This window comes from Zootoca vivipara, chromosome 8 (genome assembly GCF_965207765.1).
Source record: "Zootoca vivipara chromosome 8, rZooViv2.hap1.1, whole genome shotgun sequence".
Classification (NCBI taxonomy): domain Eukaryota; kingdom Metazoa; phylum Chordata; class Lepidosauria; order Squamata; family Lacertidae; genus Zootoca; species Zootoca vivipara.
The window spans coordinates 4,706,312-4,730,301 of record NC_142591.1 but is presented as its reverse complement, the minus strand read 5'-3'; the positions used below and the strand labels follow the sequence as shown (position 1 = coordinate 4,730,301).

The following is a 23,990-nucleotide window of genomic DNA, read 5'->3' as shown; positions in this document are numbered from 1 at the left end:
GCATTCAAATTTTGACACAATGCCGTTTGCGAATATGAGAGTGACCCCGTACCATTTTCAAAGACAGATGTCACACCTGTGCCAGGTAAACCCCCCAAAATCCTGTGTTTCAAAACACACCACTCAGACAAAAATGCATGCTGGGGAAAAAACCTGGTTGCAAACCAGCGCCCTCTAGCGGCGGCTACACTGGTACTGCACCTATAAAACCTTCCCTCTCAACAGCACCTCGGCTCCCATTTACATACTAGGCCAAAGCCTTTACAGATTAGGCCGAATGGAGGTACTGAATCACATGGGTGGGGGTGGGGGGGAGGAGGGGACGGGATAGGTCACAACACAGTGGGACAACTCACAGGGATGAGCCGGGGGGTGGGGAAGGAGGGGGCGTGATACGTCATGGGTCGGGACAGGGTGGGGGGGAATCACACAGATGAGCCACAGCAATGCGTGGCCGGGCCAGCTAGTAGATAGATAGATAGATAGATAGATAGATAGATATGATTTTTAAGACCGCATAGAAGTAAAACAGTTAAAAGAGATATGCTCCTTACCTGAATTTGCAATTAGTATTAAGTGCTGAGACAAATGACTTTAAAACTTTAAAACTATTCAATTAAAACTAGAACAGATTTTGGAGCTCAAGGAGAAGCAGCCATACTTGTTGCCATCTTCACACGGAAGATTGAACCTGCCCTAAAGATATGTAGTAGTGAAGTGGATGATAGCGAATTGGATTTTAAAAAGGCAAAATAATATTAGAATTGGAGCTGTCAGAGATGCACAAGGCAAACTGTGTTTTAATGCTCAGGAACTTGAGCATTTTTATATGGATTTTAATATTACAGATGAATATTCTGTATTATTTTATTAATGCAATGCCTAATGCAAGTTTGTCATGGCCTTTGGCTAGAATAATATACTTATGAACTTGTTGGGTAATAATGGTGCAATTGCAGCAATTGCACCAGAGCCCATGCTAGCAAGAGCCCATGCTAGCAAGCTCACACTGTGAGCTTAGCATCACAGAGGTTGGACTAGATCAGGCATCCCCAAACTTTGGCCCTCCAGATGTTTTGGACTACAATCGCCATCGTCCCTGACCATTGGTCCTGTTAGCTAGGGATCATAGGAGTTATAGGCCAAAAAATCTGGAGGGCCAAAGTTTGGGGATGCCTGGACTAGATGAACCCTCAGGATCCCTTCCAACCCTACAATTCTAAAAAGTGAAATGACATTAAATAGACATTTGGTACTTCTGTGGGAGGGGGTAGGATTTTAAAAAAACATTAAAAAATCAACTGTGTATGAATCACTGTTTATATACAGTGGAACCTCTACTTACGAATTTGATGCATTCCGAACGCACATTCGTAAGTCAAAAAAAAATGTAAGTCGAATCCCATAGGAATGCATTGGGAGAAAAAATTCGTAAGTCGAAGCAACCCTATCTAAAAATTTGTAAGTAGAAAAAATCCTATCTATACCGCATCCAAGATGGCGGACGGAGCTCTGTTCGTAAGTAGAAACATTCGTAAGTAGAGTCATTCGTAAGTAGAGGTACCACTGTATATGCAAAATTAAAATTAAATAAATTGTTTACTGTTAAAAATAAGTTAATGCTTCTTGTTAGATGCCTTGGAAAGATGGCTATGTATCCTGAAATGTGAACTTGAAGAAGGAGCCGTGTTCCTCCACTGCTCTCTGTAGTCCCTGGTTTACGCCACAATTCTTATGCACCATTTAATCGTTCCCTTTTAACTCAAATATTTGAGTTATAACAGAAGTGCAAAAGCCAGTAAGAATAAAGTAGGCCAACAGAACAAATGCTGGAAGATATAGTCTAGTATTTAGTCTAATATTTCTTCACATTTGGCAGCTGTTAAATTAATCACCCCCACTAACCCCAATAGGGTGCATTTTATCAAAGAAAAATGTTAATTAATGTTCTTTACCAGGACCATAATGTTACTGTTACCTTTTAGAAAAATGTCCCCTCTCCCCTGCTGACACTGATGGGGGGGGGAATCAACAATTCAGCAAGCCAATAAAAGGGGCCGATTTTAAGTGCTTTTCCTGCTTCGTACTCTGTGGCTTTCTGGTGACAACAACATTTCAGCCCATGGATTTTCAAAGCAGCTCAGCCATTCTTTTCCCACTTTCCTCTTTACGCCAGAGTGAAATTCAGGACATGGCATTAGCTTAAAAGAAATAAGCATCAACAGGATGAACTCTGCTCTTCTTTGCTTAGGTGAAACTCCCTTTGAATCCGATGGTAGTTTGATCCATGTAACTGAGAACGGGCTTTAATGCTACGGGCACGGAACTGCTGCTATGCTACACAAATTCAGAGTGCAGCTGCGTGCGAGGAATTAAGGATTTGCCGGCTTAACGATTAACGTCTTTATCCTTCTTAAAACTTATTATGACATCATCTTTTGAAACTCTCATTGATTAACTCACTGATTCCTTCAGTGCGAAGCACTCTGGCCAAAGCTTTTGTGGACCAATAAATTAAATGAATGGTTTCCTGACCAACCTAATGGAAATATAAAAAAAAATGAGCAAGCCAACTATACAGAAGGTGTGTATCTGAAACTGGGATCAGGTGCACGTTATTCCAGTCAGAGGGAGAGAGCTGCAACAGCTAAATATGCCTGTTTGAAATGAGCGGCTAATTAACGCCTGGCAAGACACAGGTGTAACTCTGTGGCAGTGGAAATGACACAGCAAAAGCAAACATTGGGTTAGTTCACTTTAGTGTAATGGCATGAAATGGGTCAATTGCCTAATGGAAAGCATATCTTAATTTGACTGGCAATGTGGGTTCATGAACCTGGGCACCAGAGCAGAAAACAACTAAAAATGAAGAGCTATAATTAAAACACATTATATGAGTGCACCAACCACAATATTTGGTTCAGACCCCAAATAGCACATCAGAAAATGTGGCCTGAGGTGCCACGAAAGCTGCCCGATTTGGCTCACTGTCAGTTTGAGCCTGCTTGCTTCTTTCCCTTCACATTGCCTTTCCTTCACTATTGTGAGTAAAAAAAACCCACCAGCTATCATTTTTGTTTTCTTTCAACAGAAGTGGAAGAAATTTGCAGACATACTAATCCGTCAAGAGTGGATAAAATCACAACCAAATGGACCCAGGGGGGCTCTGTGCTATGATTTCTGTAAAAGAAAAGATGGCATCTTTAGCTTTCTAAATCGGGGGCTGGGAATGCATGAAATGTGCAGGCACAGCTGTCTCTTCTGAAGGCACGGATCCTGCTAAGTTTCAGAAGGATACGTTTTCCTGTAAGGGTCGCTGTTACAGGTTTTTTGATGTGTAAAAAAGGAATCACTTAATCTTTCCCTAGTGTTTTGTGGGTAACTGATCTGAAAACTGCAGCCTTTCCCCTGGGTAAGAAACCTAGCAAAAGACAAACAAACAGGTTCATAGGCAATGCTATTCTTCTAGAAAAATGGTGTCTGTACTCACCATGAAGTTGTTACAGTGCCACACTTTTAACCAGTGCTTTTCTTCTAGAAAAAGGTGCCAGTGCTGTGTACCATTCAGTACCCCCAGAAAAAGTACTGTTCATAAGCATTTGTCCTAACTGCCATTATTAGTGATTCCTATTAGTCGTTTACTTATGCAAATGACTCAAAGTAACTTATGTATCAGAGTTGATTTTGGGGTGAGAAGAACTAAAACATAAAATCACTTCCTCTGATTATAAGTTAGATCTGGCAGCATGGGCGTACCCAGCGTGGGGCGGGGGGGCAGCTGCCCCCCAGAAACAAAAAAAGGGGTGGTGGTATAAAAAACAGCTCGCGGTGCACACTGTTGTCAAGGCAGTTCACCTTCTCGGTCAGGTACACGATCTTGCCGCAGCGGGCAGGGCCGTCTTAACTATACCAGCCGCCATGGTCCGGCGCCCTGCCAGGCAGGGCCAGGCACAGCGGGCAGCTGAAGAGCACAGCATGACAGGCAGGGACGTTGCCAGCTGTGCTCTGCCTCAGCCTGCTCGGCTGAAGCAAAACAGCAGCAGCAGCAGTGAAGCTGCCTCCGTCGAGGGAAACCTGGACCTGGACCTGGGCTAACTTCAGCCCACACTCCTTCAAGTCACAGCGAGCACAGCACAGAAAGTGCTGCCCCACAATGCTCCGCAGCACTTCATTTGCATGTATGGAGTGTGGACTGAAGTTTTAGTCCCGTTTTAGCCTCGTTTTAATCACCGCTGCCGGTAAAGGAGTGGGCGAGGCAGAAGCACAAGCACGGGTGGCTCCTCGGTAATGGCTGGAAACGGCCCCCTCTCCTCTGGGGGGCGTGGACGTTGACCATGCCTCCTGGGGGGATCCCGGCCATGTCATCGCCAGCCAGCTAATCGGGTGGCTGGGGGTGGAGGGCATGGCTGGCATGCCCCCCACTAGTTTTGATCCTGGAAACGCCCAGGTGACTGTCAGGAAGGAAGGATATCTCCCTCCCCATCCTGATTTCTTCCTTAAACTTTGAAACATAAGTTTCACTGTTATAAGGCTGCTCCTTCCCCCCAAGGCACTGTGACTAGCAAGCACTGAAAACAACATTTTCTCTTATTACAAGCTAGACCTGTCAATCATGAAGGAGCTCCCCCTCCCCACCCCCGGCATTAGCTTTTCCCTCAAACTAGAAATGTAAGATTTGATTTCGTATAGCCGCTCCCTCTTTCCCCACCCTCTGGCATTTCCCTTATATTGCAAGCTTACATAGATTCGTTTTTAGGAGATGCTTGTCTGCAGCATTTTTTAAATGTCTGCATCATGGAGGAGACATAGAGAGCTTCAGCAGTCCTTGCTTTGTTTCAGGCAATCCAAAAATCCCCTTGAGGTACCCATTCCTGAGTTTTGAGAGTAGTGAGGCAAGGGTCCGTGTTGTGCCTGCCTGCATGTGGAGCACCTACAGCATCCCCCACCCCCATGGCTGGTAAACAAATCCATTTTATATGCCAGCAGTGATGATGTTACACTTCCCTGGCCTTAAATCTCACCTGAGAGGCGGGAGGAGATACATTTCTCCTGAGCTTATAAAATAAGAATGAGGAGATAAATAACAACCAGCAGCAATTATTTTTGCCCTCTTCTGTCATATTAAAAAAATGCTCTTTCCATGCTGTTTAGAAATGTTCTTCAAACCACAATTCAAACAATCTCAAGTTATTTTCTGATGGAGGCTGCTGGAAGCCTGGGACTGAGGCCAGTATCAGGTACCCATCTGTTCTTTTGCTTTGTTCATTCAAATTCAAGAGGTTCTTTGACAGAGAGTGATGCAGGACAGTTATGAGCAAGCAGGAACTGGTTCTAAGACCACACAGAGAAAATGGCGCAACTCCCTTCCTCACCTGTTGTCGCACTGGATACTGTTGGCCACTGCTGCTCAGGTCCTCCAGGTCCCACACGTAAGCCTCCTGCTTCGTCCATGTGTACAGCACTAAACAAATGTACACAGTGATTAGATTATGCAGTTCTCATTAAAACAATATGGTTCCTTTTTAAAAGCAGCGCAGCATTGCCCTTTCCGCTACACATTCCAAAATGCTCACTGTCACAATTGCTCATAATCAGCACCATCATAATAATTACCCACAGCAGCAGCACCCATCTATGCAAATATACTGGGTTTATTTCATTCTTACTTATGAAAGTATTAATACACCACCTTTTTTTGCTACAGTGTGCTTCCTGCAAAAGTATCGTTGAAATCATCTAATGTTTCAGTTTTTCAAAATGTATAATGGTGGACCTTCATTGTATATTTGCATTCCACAACTTAATATATCCCTGCTCTCATCCAAGTCAGACAAATGTTGCACAAATGTTGCCTTTACGGAATGGGTTGCTTCCATTAATGAGATGTGACATGTCTAACATAGCTGGGAAATTACTGAATCCCAATCGTGTTTATGCCTTGCCATTGAAGTAAATAATGAAACACTGTCCTGTCAGTTCCAGGCATCCTTCAGCTTACCAAACTCTTACAGCAAGTATTCTGCTGTAATTTACAATACCCAGCAGTGATAGCACCTTATGCCTTTGGCTTGGAGAAAGAGGGAACAGCAGGAAACACTCCACAAAATCTTTTTCTGACACATTATGTGGTGAACATTCTGCCATGAGACCAGCACATTTAACAACCACACATTATTAAGGTCTAAACTCAAGTGATAATGACAAAAGGGCATGTGGGTTTAAAGAAATAAATATATGTGCTTTGCTTGTCGTATGGGAAACTTTGGTCCAAAATCCTAAAGTCAATTATTAGATTGTATTCATGACAAAAAAATTGTTGTCGATTTCCAAGCTAACCTTGGTTCATTAGATATGATTCACTGGCTCAATTATCTGCATTTGTTGGTGACCATATTATAATAATGAAATAATAATAAACTTTATTTGCTCAAGGACTCCTATAAATCAAGATATAGAAGATGAAGCAAACTTGTTTTCTTCTGCTCCGGAGGGTAAGACCTGAACCAATGGCTTCAAGTTACAAGAAAGGAGATTCTGACTAAACATCAGGAAAAACTTTCTGACAGGTAAGAGCTGTTTGACAGTGGAATGGTCTCCTTTGGGAGGTGGTGGACTCTCCTTCCTTGGGAGGTTTTTAAGCAGAGATTGGATGGCCATCCATCATGGACTCTTTATTGGAGTTCCCTGCATTGCAGGGCATTGGACTAGATGACCCTTGGGGTCCCTTCCAACTCTACAATTCTACGATTTTTCCCTCAAATTATATACCTGTGCAATTAAAACCACATATCCTACAGCGTCCTTCATTCCATAGAATCTGAACCCAGGGTGAGTACCGGCACCCTTGGGGGTCTCTCGCCACTCAGAGATCAGGGTGTGAACAATAATGTTGTATGTTATAAACAGCTATTAAAACAAGTCTGGAAATTATCTGAAAGTTGCATGACCAAAGATCAAAACTTGGGTGCTTACGTTACAGCTGCTTGTGGGCCCACTCCACCAGGAACTTCTCCTATGCCACAAGGTCAGAGTCATGCTATTATTATTATTATTATTATTATTATTATTATTATTATTATTATTATCACATTGTCTTGCCCAGGGCAACCCAAAATGACTTCCAACCAAACAACCTACCAGACAGACAGACAGACATCTTCCTGGTGGATCAAGGCCAATGCAACTTTAAGCAAGCAGGTTGCAAATGAACAGTTTCCCTCACAAAAAAAGGAGGGTACATGTGATACATACCCTTGCATTCCAGCTCTTAAAGATGCAGAATAACGCCAGTCAGGATTGGGTGGTTTTGGCTGCAAAACAAAGGAGGGAAAGAAATCAATATTAATTTTTGCTTAAACATGTTAAAAAAGCTGTGCATTCTAATCTCGGATCACCTCCAGATTTCTTCAGCTTTTTAAAAAAAAAATCTGCCAAGCGGTCACAAAAATATACTCACTCAAAGGCAGTAGGGTCTGCCAACCCCTCACCCAATACATTCCAAATCTATGGCTGCCATATATTGAAGAGCAAAAAAAGAGGACGGGTGGAAAAATGCTTGAAACAACAGAGCATGGGGAAGTAAGAAGAAAGAAGACAGATTCAACTCCACTTGCCCATGCGTACCTTTTTAAAGAAAAAACAGAACCACTTCAATCCGCTTATATGGTTAGTCACACAAAGAATTTGTGTGTTTTGACCAAGTTTTCTAGCAGCCTGCTGACTGCCATAAAGTGACTTTCCACCTTGAAAACTAGATTTGACTACAACTTCTATTATTCCTGGCCAAGGGCCATGCTGGCTGTGGTGGATGGGAACTGGAGTCCAACAACATCGGGGGGGGGGCACAGGCTGCCCTCCCCCCGTTATGATGATAGCACCTACACTCTCGAACTCCCTGCCCATTGACATTAGGCAGGCACGTTTGCTATATTGTTTTCAGTGACTGCTAAAAACCATTTTTTGTTTAGGCAAGCCTACCCAGTTATGGGACCCAGGTGGCGCTGTGGTTAAACCACTGAGCCTAGGGCTTGCTGATCAGAAGGTCGGCGGTTCGAATCCCTGTGACGGGGTGAGCTCCCGTTGCTCAGTCCCAGCTCCTGCCAACCTAGCAGTTCGAAAACACGTCAAAATGCAAGTAGATAAATGGGAACCACTACAGCGGGAAGGTAAACGGCGTTTCTGTGTGCTGCTCTGGTTCGCCAGAAGTGGCTTTGTCATGCTGGCCACATGACCTGGAAGCTATACGCCGGCTCCCTCGGCCAATAATGCGAGATGAGCGCGCAACCCCAGAGTCGGTCATGACTGGACCTAATGGTCAGGGGTACCTTTACCTTTACCCAGATATGAAAGATTGGCGTGCATTTTAATAGGTACTTTTCATTCAGAAAGAGTATATTTTTAACTTCTGATTTTATGTACCAGTACACTTGGATTTTTGTATGTTTTAAAACTTAAAAAAAACTAATAATCCTGACTTTCCTTAATAATTTTAATGTTTAATGTGTAGTTTATGTTCTGTGTAAACCACCTAGAGGTTTCCACAATTGAGCTCTGCACAGATGTTAGAAATCAATAATTCAGAGCAATAAAAATCTGATGGCAAACAAATTTGATATTAGCATTTTAAAAATGGAATACAACCCCAAAGCAGCAAGGAAAGGTTTAACAATTGCAAAGAGGAAGAAGTGCATATGCAATGTGAACAATTAACAACATGCGAAACTCAAAAGCACGATACAGGAAGGTGAAAAAATGATGTGTTAGGAAGCAGAATATTAAGGATATGCTTCGGATATACTTCTGAGTTAATATTGCCATGGCTGAATGTTAAGGATTACCACAGAATGCATGGAGAAGGCAGGTTTTTGGGGGGTTTTTTTTAATAGCACTTTGTTTGTTTATCCAGTGAAAGAGAAAATGATTCTCTGCTACTGGAAGGTGTCTCTCTGAGTTCCATTAAGTGCAGCCTCCTGTGAAGAGTGGATTTCAGCCACTCGGCTTGTGATAGAGCTTCTGCTGGGGTTTATGGACTGCAGAGAATTACACTAGATTATATCAGGCTTGCCGACTGCAGCAGATTCTCATCAAAAGCAGACATGTTTTGTCACAACAGCAGGAGCTAATGCCTCAGGAAAGGGGATCCAAAAATGGGAGAAGGAAATAAGAAACGAGACCCTATTCTATAGCTCAAATCTCAGCCCTAACTAGCAATCATGGACATCATAATAATTGTACAGTATCAGTTATTTGAGAGTATGAAAAAGGAGATACTTGTAGACCAATAGGCTGACTGACGCATCAGCATCTGTTGTTAGATTCACAGCTAATGGACTCTAGCCCACAAAAGTTTATACCCAATAAATCTGAATCTTTTAGATGTCACATATTCATTGTATTTCCTATGAAATAATGTCTCTCTGTAAACTGAAACTGCAAAATCTTATATTACTTTTCTTTGTTACACTGTTTCAGTACACTGTTTCAGTTACACTTATTATCAGTAGCACTGATAATAAGAGTGCTGTTGTAGTGGAATTGTTGGAAACAGCCCAGGAATAAATGTCCAGCCTGCTTTTTTGTATTAAATGCATTGAACACAGTAAATTATTTAAAGATAGCTCTGCATTTCATCTTTAGTTTCTTACAGAATGTCCTGTTGGATCAATATGCTTTATACAAAGAAGTCTCACATGCCACTTTCTTTCTTTCTTTAAATTAAGAGCCCACAAGAAACTTCAGTTTCCAGACTTGTGTGATAATTTAAATGCTGCCATTTTGCAAACATGCATAAGGCAAGATACTAAGCATCTGTGGTTTGCCATGAGGCATGCAAGAGGAAGAGGTGCGGTGGGGTTTTTTTTGGGGGGGGGGAATGATGTTTGAGACGCAGACGTCCCCAACTGTTCTAGATGTATGGAGAAAAATGTGGAGTTCTCCATTTTGCAACTAATGGATACAAGCTGGTGAAAGTAAGTGCTGTAATGATTAATAATTTGTTCAGAATTCAGCCACTAAAGTACTATAACACTTTGAGAAGAGTTGAGAGGAAGGTAATTAAAAGCTATTTTAGACCTTCTCGTTCTTTGGCAGCTTCTGTGCTCTCCTTGTCTTTAAACACAACGAAGAGCTTTCAGAATGATTTTAATGTCGTTCAGTTTGTGGTCCAGAGTGCAAACAACAATAAATGGCTGCTCTAATGCTGTCCCTTCTGTCAGAACATTGCATTTCCACTGAGCACTGCACAATAGCCATCATCACAGCTCTGTAAATCTTCTCCCTCTCAGTGGTTCTGGATAATGATCTCTGGGGAGAGAGCAGGAGGATGAGCATTCTCTACAAATGCAGTGTCTCCTTGACTGCTTCCCCTCCTTAGCAAAAGCATGAAGAACTACAGTAAAACAAACCCACGGAAAAGCAACAAACAATGAGGTAAAATAAGTAAAATATTATTTCTTTTACATATATATATGTAAAAATCGTGAAACTGTGTTTTCCACTTTTCTCCATAACCGCTTGACCGATCGTCCTGAAATTTTGACACAACAATCCAGGCCACACCCCGAGTGTTGTTGGGGACAAAAATCCCTCAAATCACACACCTGAGCAGGTATAGACCTGGTTTTTCACCAAGTCAAACAGCGCCCTCAAGTGGCGTAATACCCTCCTCTCCCTTCCTGTGAAATCTAAGCCACACCCACAAACCAAATGACATCATCAACCAAGCAACTGAAACCACCAAGGCGGCCATTATCAAACCCCTAGGCCCCCACCAAATAACCAACATTGCCAAGTGGAGGTAGGGGCCTGCCTGGAGGGGGGGATGCGGGGGGGAATAGGGAGCAGGGATACGTAATGGGTCAGAACAGGGTGGGTGGAGACACAGGGATGAAACCTGCCCTCTCCAGAGTATCTCGCCTCGACTCAGGGGGACTCTGAGGCTCAGGGGGATCTGAAGGGGGGGCTATTACCCTCCATTTCACAGACTAATGCACAGCAACGCGTGCAGGGCCAGCTAGTTAGTGCATATAAACATTTTAAGTAGATACATGAACAATATTTATTCTTTTATTTAAAAGCTTTTCTAAATCACTTACTGTTTTTAAGATTTCTATCTAAGTTGTGTACACCACATACAAAACAATATCCATTAAGGCAAAAATACTATCTAAAACCAATAAAACAGGAGCACAAAAACATAAAAAAGAAAATAAAACAGGAATTTTGAGGGTTCAGACATTTAAAACAGGGTCCAATCTCTGTAATAAGCGTGAATTCACAGAGCCTAGGGCTTGCCAATCAGTTCAGCGGTTCGAATCCCCGCGACGGGGTGAGCTCCCGTTGCTCGGTCCCTGCTCCTGCCCACCTAGCAGTTTGGAAGCACGTCAAAGTACTCTGGTTCGCCAGAAGCGGCTTTGTCATGCTGGCCACATGACCCAGAAGCTGTCTGAGGACAAACGCTGGTTCCCTCAGCCTATAGAGCGAGATGAGCACGCAACCCCAGCACTTAGCTTTACCTTTATGGCAGAGGGAAGGGCATTTAACAGTTTTGGGGTCACTATGATATTCTGTGGAATGTTCCCTGGCGATCTAAGGGAGTTTATAGAGGCAGGTGGTCTTTCCGATAACCTGGTCATGAGTTGTTTTGGGCTATATATGTCAACAAGATCTTGAGCAGGGCCCCATAGGTGATCAGCAGCCAGTGCAGTTCCCTCAGCACAGGTGTAGCATGCATGAGTCTCGGGGCTCCACTCAACTACCTGGCCACAGCATTCCGGTCCGGCTGCAGCTTCTGGACCAGTCCCATGGGAAGTCCTGTACAGAGTCCACCATTGGACTACATTACATCATCCCAATCATGAAGTTTCCAATGCACAAGTCACCATGGTAGAGCTAATATATCTTATATCTATCTGTCTATCTAGATGCACACACGAAATAACAACATCTAATTTCACCAATATTTAATGAGATCTTTAAAAAGATGGGTTTTGATGAAAAATAACCCATTGATCAATATGTCTGGTTCTATGACTCAACGTGCAATCCTTAATCCACATGCCTGGGAGTGAAGCCCCACTGAATTCAATGGAACTTACTTCTGAGCAAGCATATAGGATTGCACTGGAAAGGGCAATAGAAATTCTCTGATGGCTTCCGTTTGTGTTGGCTCAAACCCTAATCAAGACAGGGAAGTAGAAATCACAGATCTACAAACAATCACACTTGCAGGAAAAAATGAAGGCTGCAATAACGTAGCTGAATCCTGCCAACTATTCATTTTTGCAAGTATAAAACGGGGATAGCTCATTTGGTAAAGCATGAGGCTCTTAATCTCAGGGTTATGGGTTGGAGCCCCATGTTGGTCAAAATATTCCAGCGTTGCAGGGGGCTGGATTAGATGACCCTCATGGTCCTTTCCAATTCTTTTAAAAAATGTGTGTGTGTGTGTGTGTGTGTGTGTGTGAGAGAGAGAGAGAGAGAGAGAGAGAGAGAGAGAGAGAGAGAGAGAGAGAGAGAGATTCTTCTGCACAACCCTTTACTGTGAATTAACTTCAGTCTCACACAATCTTTCAGGAAGCCATTCTCAAGTGCATCTATAAGTAGCTGCATTTTGTAGGGTGAAACTGGCAGCTACTGCCTTGCTCTCAGATGCATGAACAGTTTTCCATGGGGAGCATGGTGGGAAAAGGGCTGGCAAGCACACCTTATCCTTCATCCTTTCACTTGCCCTCATTTCTGTTTAGGACAGACTTCTCCTGCCTTTTTTCAGGGGTTATCTGAGGCCGCTGCCACTCCCTGTTTCTTTCTTTTAAACAGTCATTCTCATTCCATTCCTTTCCTTGCTCACCAGTAGCTGTAGTTAGTCAGGAAAGTATCCAGTCCTTCACCTTAGCAAAAACAACACCTCCTGCCATTCCTTTCTGATTACCAGCGCCACTGATTTCAACCTCCCACCATCTCTCTGCTGTCTTGCTGGGGTGGGACCCACACTTTCACAGTGTGCTCCTCATACACAGCAGCACACTCTGATCGGATGGGAGAACAGATGCTATAAAACCGCTGCAGAAATTTGTGAACACAACAGAGCAACCGAGATGCATCACTAGATTCTATCCCTGCAGCTTCAGAAGTCTTGCTGCAGAGTTACCATTATTGTTGCTTGGCCCTTCCTATCTCAATGTCTCTCAAAGCATTCAAAATGGTTGCAGAGAAAACAGTGATGCCCAAACAGACATTACTATCTGAAGAAGTGTGCATGCACACGAAAGCTCATACCAATGACCAACTTAGTTGGTCTCTAAGGTGCTGCTGGAAGGAATTTTTGTTGTTGTTGTTGTTGTTGTTGTTTCGACTACGTCAGACCAACACAGCTACCTACCTGTAACTAGACATTACTACTGTTGGGCAAAGGTTTAGCATGCCAACTGACCAACAGCAACACCCTACAATGCATCTTTGCTGAAGGCACCGTTTTGAAGCTAAGTGTCACTCTGGTGAAAGGGCTTTTCGCAACAGACAAGGCAGACTGAGAGGCTCAACAGATGACGAAGGTGAAAATCCAGCTCTTAAGACATCTATGGCCAGAAGGATTCCAGCACATCCCTCGTCAGGGAAGAGAGAGAAGTATTCAGATATTCAAGGAATGGCACATATTTTCTGAAAAGGTTACGTTAAAAGCCCAATGGTAAAATAAGATTTCCTCCCTTCTCCTGCAAGACAGCAATTGCAAACGCTGGCTTTAATCTCACAGTGGGTCAGCAGTGAAGCCAAGACAGCTTGCCAGCCTTGTTGTTCCCCTTAGGTGATTATCCTGCCCTGACTGCCCTGTTCATCCAGCAGTGATGAATTATAACACTAGACATTCATTAAATCCTGTGCCTTGATCCTTTGCCCCTGCAGTGCCACCAACAATCTCTCTGCTGCCTGCTGGCTATTGCGCTACTAATGCTGCTGAAATGACCCCAGAGCATTCTTTTTTTTTCTCCATTGCACATATTACAAAGTTTGTCTATTTAAAACAGTCATTTGCAGACAGACAAAACACTTTTAAGTCACAGTTAGCATGTGCTTTTCAAAAGCTACTAAATTGCAACCTAGAAATTCACAGCCAGGTGGACAACAGCACCAGGAAATGACTCCTTCGGTTCTAGAACACTCTGGCCAGGTGAATGTCTAGGTTGTGTGACACTTTTCCATGTTTTTATTCATAGTTCCATTCCATTTCCACAGCAATATGCATTTTTTTAAAGAATCTTTTCTAAATACCTATTTAAATAGTATTATACTGTTTAAATACATGTACAAATGCATATTTAAATGCGTATTTTCTGTCAAAATAGTGTATTTAAAAGCACATTTTAATAATTTAAACTGCTGAGAACTACATCTCAAAATCTGAAGAAGTGCAAAATCCCCCACATATTCAAGTTCCTATCTGCACATTACTCCAAGAGGTTTGTGGATCATGTCATTTTGTTTTGGAATTTGCAAAAACTGAATTCCTCAAGAATTATTAGATTAGAAGGAAAGTGCTTCTTCTGTTCCCCCATGTTTAACATAATTTGTCCTGCCTCCCTTGGCCAAATCAAAAGTTTTTTAAAAAATGAGCAGAGACTTCAGTTAGGGGTTAGATTATTTAGCCACTTTCCCTAGCACTTTTTGTTTTGTTGCTTCTCTGCAAAGTCTTCTTTATAATTTGACTTCTCTTCCTGCCTCTCCCCACTACCACACATATCCTGCTTGGGAACTGTCCTATGAGTACCAAGTGAAGAAAGATTAATTTGCAAATTCAGGAAAGGAAGGAGGGCATGATGAAACTCCCTGGTGGCAAAAAGAAAGCCCGCTTTTTGGTTGCACTCATGGTTGCCTTCTGCCTGCATCCTACTCTGGGTTTGTCTCCATCAAAGATTTGAACTGCTGGGGGAGAAGCAGCTAGATATTTTTAAACAGAGAATTCTCAGCACCATCATCAAACAACAATTCCCAAGATTCTTAATGAGAAGCCAATGTAGCTAACTAAACTGGTATAAAGCAGATATAGGTTTGCAGTACAGATACAGCATATGTTCTCTCTGTCTCGTATGGACTCCTGTCTTGGCAAAACACAATATCACAAAACTGCAAGGTAACCCAAGGACTCCCAATCTCTGCTCTAAGCTTCAACAGCCCATCACTTGCATTCCATCAAGCCTTTTCTTAAAAACCTTTAAAGGAGATACTCATAACCTCCAGGAAATGCTTTCCATTATGGAACTGCAGTTACAATAAACAATATTCTCTATTGTTTTATCTAAATCTAGCTTCCGTATCCTGCTGGTGCACTGCATAGGCTTCTGATGTAGTATTGCTCCCCCACCCTCCCGACAGCTCACCTTCCAATTACCCAGGTCACTAAGGCTTTCTGGGGGAAACTGAACACAGGTGCCATGCTGGAAGCTACAGAGGTGTGCTCAGCACTTTTTGGAAAATTGAACTTGATTTGGATTGCTGATCATGTAAAACTCTGACACACAGAGAGGTGGAACAAGAGAAGGCAGAATGAAAAAACAAAAGTATCATTCCTAAAATGCTCGCATGGTTAAAACTAGCCTTTTTTTTCTGGGGTCAAAGACACTGTTTGGCACACCCACGCCCACACATTTGCAAACACACATGCACAGGCTGGGAGCCTCAATGGCACTCCTCTACCTGGAGCAAAAAACCTGGCTACCCCCCCCCCAACCGTGGCTACGGCTCTGATAGAAATACTTAGGATCTTGTGATGGTCACAACCTTATAGCATCCCTCTTTGTGCGGAAAACTTACTAAAGTACCAGAAACCAACCAAGAAGTTACAGGGCAACTACAACTCCCCTACTTCAAACAAAACTTTCCCTTTTTCACCCTACTATACTATTAATGACATCATGGAAAGTGCTAGTAAATTCCCATGCAATAAGCAAGTGGATAATTTAGTGCTGTATTAAAGGTAAGGAAAGTCTCTGATTGGTGTATTTTATTCCCAAATGGATGTTTTTTACAAAACATGTAAGAAAATGCAAAAATGAATTGTAAAATCTTTAGAACCAAACTAGATGAGATATCAATATACTCATGATCATATATCCTATATATGATCCTATATATATCCTATATATATATATCATATATCCACTACCTATCATATATCCTATATATATATATATCATATATCCACTACCTATCCACTACCTATTGGTAATGGTAAGTTAAAGTTAAAAACAGCAATATATAGAAGGTGATCAGACTGGGCCTGGAACTAGGAAGGGGGAGGGGAATTAACATTTTGATTCTCTCAGTCTCTGTCTATCTCTCTGTCTCTGTCTCTCTCTCTCACACACACACACCCCTGCTATTTGCCCTAAAGATGGAAAATACCAAGTACATTCCACTGTTTTCAATGGAACTTTCAAACTTTGACATTATGACTTCAATCCAACTTTTTGTATGCAGTCTGATATGCAGGAAGAATTCCTGTATGTCTGGCCAGACCCTACACTTCAGTGACCAGGATAGGTAATCAAAAACAGAAAAATACATTGCAGGAATAGCACCCACCCTTCAAGTGATTTGGGGAAATTCTTGCCCTTGTGGGAGCTCCGTGTATATACTGGAGGTTTCACATGAGCACACCGCCTGAACTTTTAAGTTTTTCTTAATGCAATGAAGAGCGGATGGGGGGAATTTTCATCAGGAAACTGATGTGGAGAGAAAGGATTAACATCTCCTCCTGTGGTCTTGATACACATGCTCTTTGCCAGAATTTTAAGCAATAGGAGTTCCAATCTTGCATCTTCACTGCCTCATTTAGCCAGATCCTTACTTTCAGTAAACTTGTTTAGGTTTGTGGCACCAAAAATCCATACTGCTGTTCAGCAAGTATTTTATCTGGACTGAGGTCAAACAAATAAATTATACCTATTGATTCATTTCAGAAATGCAGAAATTATCAAGCTGGCATAGTAGCCTCAATAGGTTGTCCATCACACCAAGCCCATTAAAAGCTGTCTATGGCATAATGCAGGCTGTTTTCTCAGCATGGATGATGCTAATTTTCTATTTAAGTTTTTTTCCCCCTTTTAAGTAACATGATCTTTTTCAAGTGGGTAAGTGATTGTTGGAGAAAAATTACATTGAAACAATTTCACCTTGGGGCTTTCAATATGGAATTGTTGGGGGTTCTTTTTTTACTATTTAACTTACTTAACTTGTTTTCTGAATACTGAAAAAAAACTGGCTGTTCAACTTTGTTTTTACTGTACTACTCTTATTTTCAGCAAAGCATATCTGTATAATTTTACCAAAATATTGAAACTGAGTACATTTTGTTTTATACTGTTTTATACTTCTGAAGTCCATTCGGAGAGAGTCTGGCTGCTTTCACAATGCAGCTTTGAATGGTACCTGGGGAAAACACCCAGTATTGTACTGCTGTGCTGAAGATGCCATAAAACTGAAATGATATATAGGATCATTTACAATCTACTAAGCGTTAGTATTGTTTACTAATAAATAAATAAAATTAAGTGTATCACTACAAGAGAGCATGATCGGGTAATGAAGAGGCCATAGGTACTAAAGAAGTACATTGGGGGTTACAGACCAATGTACTGCAACAGCACAGCAAAAAATGGGTCAACATACTGAATTATGTCGCTAGACTTTCAGAGAAAAGGGAAGGTAGGACAGGAGGACAGGAAGAAGAGGCAACACCATGTGAGAAGTAAAACACTGTGTTACCAGTTTAATCTATTCATGTCTGCTCAGAAATAATTCCCACGGAGATCAATGGTGGGATTGTAGCCTAAGAATGTTTTATGTGTTCTCAGCCTCCTGAAAAATATACAGCCAAGTGTATCTTAATATGGTGATCCAGAAGATGGAACATAATTACAAAGTCTTATAGGTTGCAAACCAATACCCTGGGAGTAAGCCCCACTGGACACAGTGCTTCGAAGGAAAGATGTATCACCTGAACATCATTTGAAGCATATTGATTCTAAGACTGAGCCTTCTTATGCTTCTTTTATGTGTATTTTGTGCTATCATATAATCTGCTAAAGTGGACTTTCTCCTACATGTAGAAAGGTGGTAGAAGACCCTGACACTTTGATCAGGAAGATAAAAACCCTTTAGAAATAAAGTGCTACACAGATATAATACACCTGAGCTAGCAGAGCAGAAGGAATCAAAAGCCTCCAATTTTGTTTTGGGGGGGAAATGAATGCCATACCTCACCATTCCTTTAACCCACTCTTGTTTCCTATCAATACCCTGAGCATTAAGCATGTAAAAGACTACTAGTTAAATTCAAAGCCTGTTTAGGTCATTTTATCCATTCAGTCCTCACCTCATTTGGAGTGATGGGCTCACTTTTAAGTATGATCAGGTTCTGTGCGCTCTGCCCACTCTGCCCAGTCAGATGTCTCTCAGCCATCCCAGCCTGGGGGTTGATTCCTGCTGGGACCCCAGTATTGTAAAACATGAAAGTATCACTTCCTGAGCCTGCAGTCAGGCAAGCTTTATAGCAGTAGGTCTTGGAAAGAGATCCATTGCCCCGCACTTCAACAAAATGGGGCCGGACTTTTAAACCATTTGACATTCTGGTGTCAAGGTTGTTATTTGCCTGCTTGTACATTTCGACCGGGCACCTTTCTCTGGGTGTCCCACAGAACCCTCCACAGCAGGAGCTCATGTGCACACTGTGTTTCTGGCACTTGATCACAGCAAGGACAATGATTGTCAGGAGAAATATGAATGAGACAGAGCTCAGAGCAACAATGAGATAAAGGGTGATCTCAGAGTAACTTCTAGAGCTTTTTACATGCCTCCTGGTGTCAGGAATGATTTTGGAAATCCTGTCCACCACGGCAACTATGATAGACACGGAGGAAGACAAGGGCGGCTCTCCATTGTCTCTCACTACAACAGTAAGGTTGAATGTGGTCACAGTGTCCTCCGGCAGTTTTCGAGTAGTCCTAACTTCTCCACTGTGAAGTGCCACTCTAAAGAAGTCTGGAGCTGAAGACTGGGCCAGCTGAAAGAAGAGCCACGCATTTTGCCCAGAGTCTGCATCAATGGCTATGACTTTGGTCACCAAGTATCCAGTGTTGGCTGAGCGAGGGATCATCTCCATAGCTGCTGAGGCATTAAATGGGGCAGGATACAGAATCTGTGGCGCATGGTCATTCTGATCCACCACATAGATGTTCACTGTGGCTGTGCTACTGAGTGGTGGCAGCCCCGAGTCTTGGGCTTGCACAACAACCTGGAACTCCCTCAGCTGTTCATAGTCAAAGGAAGTAACAGCATAAATGTCACCAGTGTCAGATTTAATGGAGACATAGGAGGCCACAGGGAGCCCTTGAATCTCTCTGTTCAGCAGAGAGTAGGAAATGTGGGCATTTTCATTGGCATCAAGGTCAACAGCCTTGGCAGTGCAGAGGGAAACCCCTGGAGCATTGTTTTCAGGGATGTAAACAGAGTAAGCGGGTTCTTCAAACCGTGGTGGGTTGTCATTTATATCGGAGATGTCCACCTGGATGACTTTGTGAGAAGATAAGGGAGGGATCCCTGCATCTGCGGCAGTGATGGTGATATTGTAGGAAGCAGCCCTTTCGCGGTCGAGAACCCCCTGAGTCACCAGGGTGTAAGAGTTTTTGAAGGAATTAAGTTTGAAAGGGAGGTTGGCAGGAATGCTCAAGCTGACTTGCCTGTTCTGGCCAGAGTCCTGGTCAGTGACGCTCATTAAGGCCACCACGGTGTCAGGGGGGGCATCCTCAGAGACTGGGCTGTACAAGGAAGTCAGCACAACCTCAGGGGCATTATCATTGGCATCCACAATGTGGACTAGCACCTTGCAGTGCCCAGCCATGGGGACGGGGCCCCTATCAGTGGCTTGTACATAGATCTCATAGGAGGAAGCCTCCTCGTAGTCCAGCGTCCCGTTAACCCTCACCTCTCCCGACACTGGGTCCACGCTGAAGAGCTGGCGCACTTTCTCCGGGGTGTAGCTGCTGAAGGAATAGCGCACGTCGCCGTTGGAGCCCTCGTCCGGGTCGGAGGCGTTCAGCCTTGCCACCAGCGTGCCTGGCGCCACATTCTCCATTAAAGTCGCCGTGTAGGTGCCGCGGTCGAACTCCGGCGAGTTGTCGTTGGTGTCCAAGACCCGCACGGAGATCTGGGCCGTGGCGGACTTGGCCGGGTCGCCTCCGTCGACGGCGGTGAGCACCAGCTGCTGGCCAGCGCTCTGCTCGCGGTCGAGGGGCTGCAGCAGCACCAGCTCCAGGAGTTTGCTGCCGCGCTCGAAGTCCCCCAGGCCCAGCCCGAAGTGCTCGCTGGGGCTGAGGTGGTAGCTCTGCACCGAGTTGGAGCCCACGTCCGGGTCGTCGGCGCCCTCGATGGGGAAGCGTGCGCCCGGCAGCGCGGACTCGCTGACGTCCAGCCGGTACTCCTGCCGGGGGAAACGGGGCGCATGGTCGTTGATGTCCAGCACCTCCACCTCCACGCCGTGCACCTCGACGGGCTGCTCAATCACCAGCTCCAGGCTGAGGAAGCACGACGGGCTGAGCTCGCAAAGCGCCTCCCGGTCCACGCGCTCCTTCACCACCAGCAGCCCGCGGCCCACGTCCAGCGCCAAGTACTGCCGACCGCTGCCCGACGTCAGCCGGGCGCCCCTCGACGCCAGGTGCCGGGGCTCCAGCCCCAGGTCGTCCGCCACGCTGCCCACCACGGCGCCCCGCGGCACCTCCTCCTGCACTGCGTAGCGGAGCTGCCCGACGGTGGGACCCAGGTACAGCAGCGGCAGCAGCAGCAGCAACAGCCAGGAGCCAAGGGCCTCCGCCTCGCGGCTGCGCCGGGAACCCAGCGGTGTCATGGCAGGTCCGGGAAGGGAGGCCCCCGGCAGCTGCCCCTCCCCGGGCAGGCGCACGCTCAGCCTCCCGGCAGCAGCGGCAGCGGAAGGAAGGTCATGCATGCGGCTAGCAGGCGCTGCCAGGAGCCCCCGGCGCGGCCACTGCGCCCCTCCTCCGCTCCGGGGCCGCCGAGCCCCTCATGTCGCCCAGTCGCCAGCTCTGGCCCGCTCTGCGATGGCCCCTTCTCCTCCGACGACAGATAGGCTGTTCCACTCCTCCTCCTCTTCCTCTTCCTCCCCCGCCGGCTGACGCTGCTGCTCCTCCGCGCGCTGGGGAGGGGCGCGCTCGGCGCTCGGCTGGCTCTGTTTCAGCACCTGGGCGAGGAACAGCGACCTCGAGGCGGGCGGCCAGCCAGCCAGCCAGGAGCAACGTTTGTCCCGACAGCGCGGCGAGGAAGAGGCAAGGGTAGGGCCAAGGAGGCGTCGGCGGGGCAGTCGAGGGTGGGTGCTGGTGGGCAGGAAACAGGGGCGCAGCTATGCAGGCCGGCTGCCCCACCCACTCACCCCGCTTCTCAACAAACGCGGGGCAGGAGCCACACTGCACATACACACACCCGAACACCGGAGGCTGCTCAATGCCTCGGTGGTCCCTCTAGCCCACTTCTGCTTTCTCCATCTGGCAGATTCGGATCTGGGATATTCGCCATCCTGGCTACATGGGAGGCTTTTAACGAAAATGCCAGGATTTGGAACTGATCTCTTCTGCAAGCAGGGGGCGTATTTTCCAGCCCTGGGGGCCCTTCTCCTAACTCAAAGCCTCGCTCCCATCCCAGCAAGACCCCTTCCTCCCATTCCGATTTCAAATCCAAGGAAAGAAAAGGTGAGTCCCCCCACTGGCCTTCGACCAGCTCACACTCCTGTTTGCTGCAGCCTCACCAATACACCCCTCAAAACGAGGAGAGGAGCATGTTGATTTATATAGGTGGGTTCAAGATCCCTAAGGCTCCAGGAAGTAATGAAAGAGAAAAATAAGCAATCAAAATGCAGGAAGAGGGATACTCGATTTCTAAACAACATTAACACACCACTTCCAACCTTACCAATTTCAAGCTTACTAACAAATGAAAAGATGGTATACTGCATACTTTTACCGGGGAAGTGACACAGCCCTAGAGGCTTTCAGTCTTAGACAACTTGAGGTCTAGAAAAGGCTTCCTTGCAGGTCTTTTTTCTTGCTTTTCCCAAACTCCCCCTTCACATTGCTTTTCCTTCCTCAGTTCCTTCATATACCAAAACTGGTATGTGCAATTCACCTTCTGGAATCTCACCACACAACTTGTGACTTGCCAAGCCGAACCCAGGTTGCTAGCTATATTTCTTTGACAAACCTCCTGTTTTTGCTACTTGCGTAGGGCTGGAGAAAGGAGCCTATAATCTAATAGAAAGGAGTTTAATATCTGGCAGCCCACAGGTTGGCGGACTATGTTTGGCTTGGTGAGCCACAAGTTGGGCAGATCCAGACTCTGTTTTTCCTTAAATTAAATCACAAGCTTTTAAGACAGCATTCATTATAAAGCTGCAAATGAACGATAGTCTTTCAGTAATAATAGTGAAAATGAGGCATCTGGGAAGTAACAGTATTTCTCTGTATATGCCAATGATTGTCTCTTGTTAAATTTGGATTCATTGTGTGCAACACAAACTCTGGACTTCAAAATAAAATTAACCACCCTGCTTGCTTTATTTGATTCAGAAATATTGTCCCATGCATAGGTGCCTGCAGAATCACCCTATGCAGAAAATCTTATTACAAACAATACAGTTTCTATAATGATAGCAACATGGAAACTGATTATAAAATTGTGTGTTGGTTTTGAGATCCATTTGAAAAATTACACAATTCCAAGGACAATTACAAAAAGATAATTACTCCCCCTCCAAATCTTTGTATCTTATGCCATAGTTCATACATGTTTTGAGTACCAGTAATTCCCTGCTGTTTTCTTCTTCTCCTCCCCATTTCTATTTTGTGGAATAAGTGAGGAGAAGCAGTATGAAGAGCTAACCCTTCAAGGCACATAGTTTTCCAATGTCTATCCTATGCAAGGAATAGTTGCATGCATTTCTTGTGTCAACAGAGACTCTCTGTATGGCTTAGTTATTACTAGGGTGGTAACCTAATATCTAGGCTGCACTACTCTGGACAGTATTTGGGGGCTCACATGATTAAATGCTCTCCAATTTTCAAAACCACCACACACAGAAAACTAGCATGTCAGGGAGTACTATTCTAGCCTGGCCTTTTTCTGACATCTACTTTTTTTCTGTGTGTAAGCATTACATTTAAAAAAAAACAACAACAACTGAGGAGCATTCCGTAATGTCATCCCCACTTGTAAAATGAACTGATACATTTTAGAGAGAGGTTTACCATCCTGGAATCCTTCAGGAAGAAGGATGGGATATAAATTCAATCAATCTATCTATCAATAATAATGCTGGGAGTAGACCTATGTTTTCCCCATACTGTTGAATTCAAAAGGTTCCAAATATTTTGTGCAGAATCTGTATAATCATAGCATTTATTGCTTTTATTTTATTTTGGATGTTTTATTGTTGTTACAATGTTGTAAGATATCTTGGAAGGAGTCGTCCTTAAAGGTAAAGTATAACTATATTATACAGACTTGTGGGTTTGGAATACAGATGTCTCCTTACACTGTATGGAATTGCATTGCTGATAATCTCCTCATAAAGCTTCTGTTTCTCCCCCTTTCTAAATATATTTCTAAGCCTCTCCTGAGCTGGCATATATTTCTTGTTCTAGTTCTGCATCAGACATTTTGTTTCATGCTTCAATCCTCTTCTATGCCTGACTTGCTTGTTTACATATTTCTTCCTCATTTGAAGCTATTGGCCTCAGTTTGTCATGCCAGGGCATCTTTATTAAATTGATCATTGGTACTAATAAGTACTTTCCCCTTCATGCCATGCCTCAGTTCTGTTCAAAACTAATCTCATCTCTGATGTAAATTGAAGTTGCTTAGGTATGTGGAGGTGGTGGCCATGTGTGTGTAATACAGCTGTTTTGCGATAAAACTTGTCAACCAATCATTTAAAA

At 44.2% G+C, this 23,990-nt stretch overlaps 1 protein-coding gene across 8 annotated transcripts in view; it reads right to left on the bottom strand.

Moving 5' to 3' along the window:
* Positions 1 to 23,990, bottom strand: part of LOC118079391 (protocadherin alpha-5) — a 182,316-nt gene that overhangs the window by 33,305 nt on the left and 125,021 nt on the right. For all 8 annotated transcript variants that reach the window (XM_088675024.1, XM_088675023.1, XM_088675020.1 and 5 more), the window contains exons 2-3: positions 7,252 to 7,310; positions 5,373 to 5,461 (exon numbers count right to left, since the gene is read on the bottom strand). In XM_088675024.1, the coding sequence (XP_088531150.1) occupies positions 5,373 to 5,461; positions 7,252 to 7,310 (148 nt within the window). The remainder of the gene's footprint in view (positions 1 to 5,372; positions 5,462 to 7,251; positions 7,311 to 23,990) is intronic.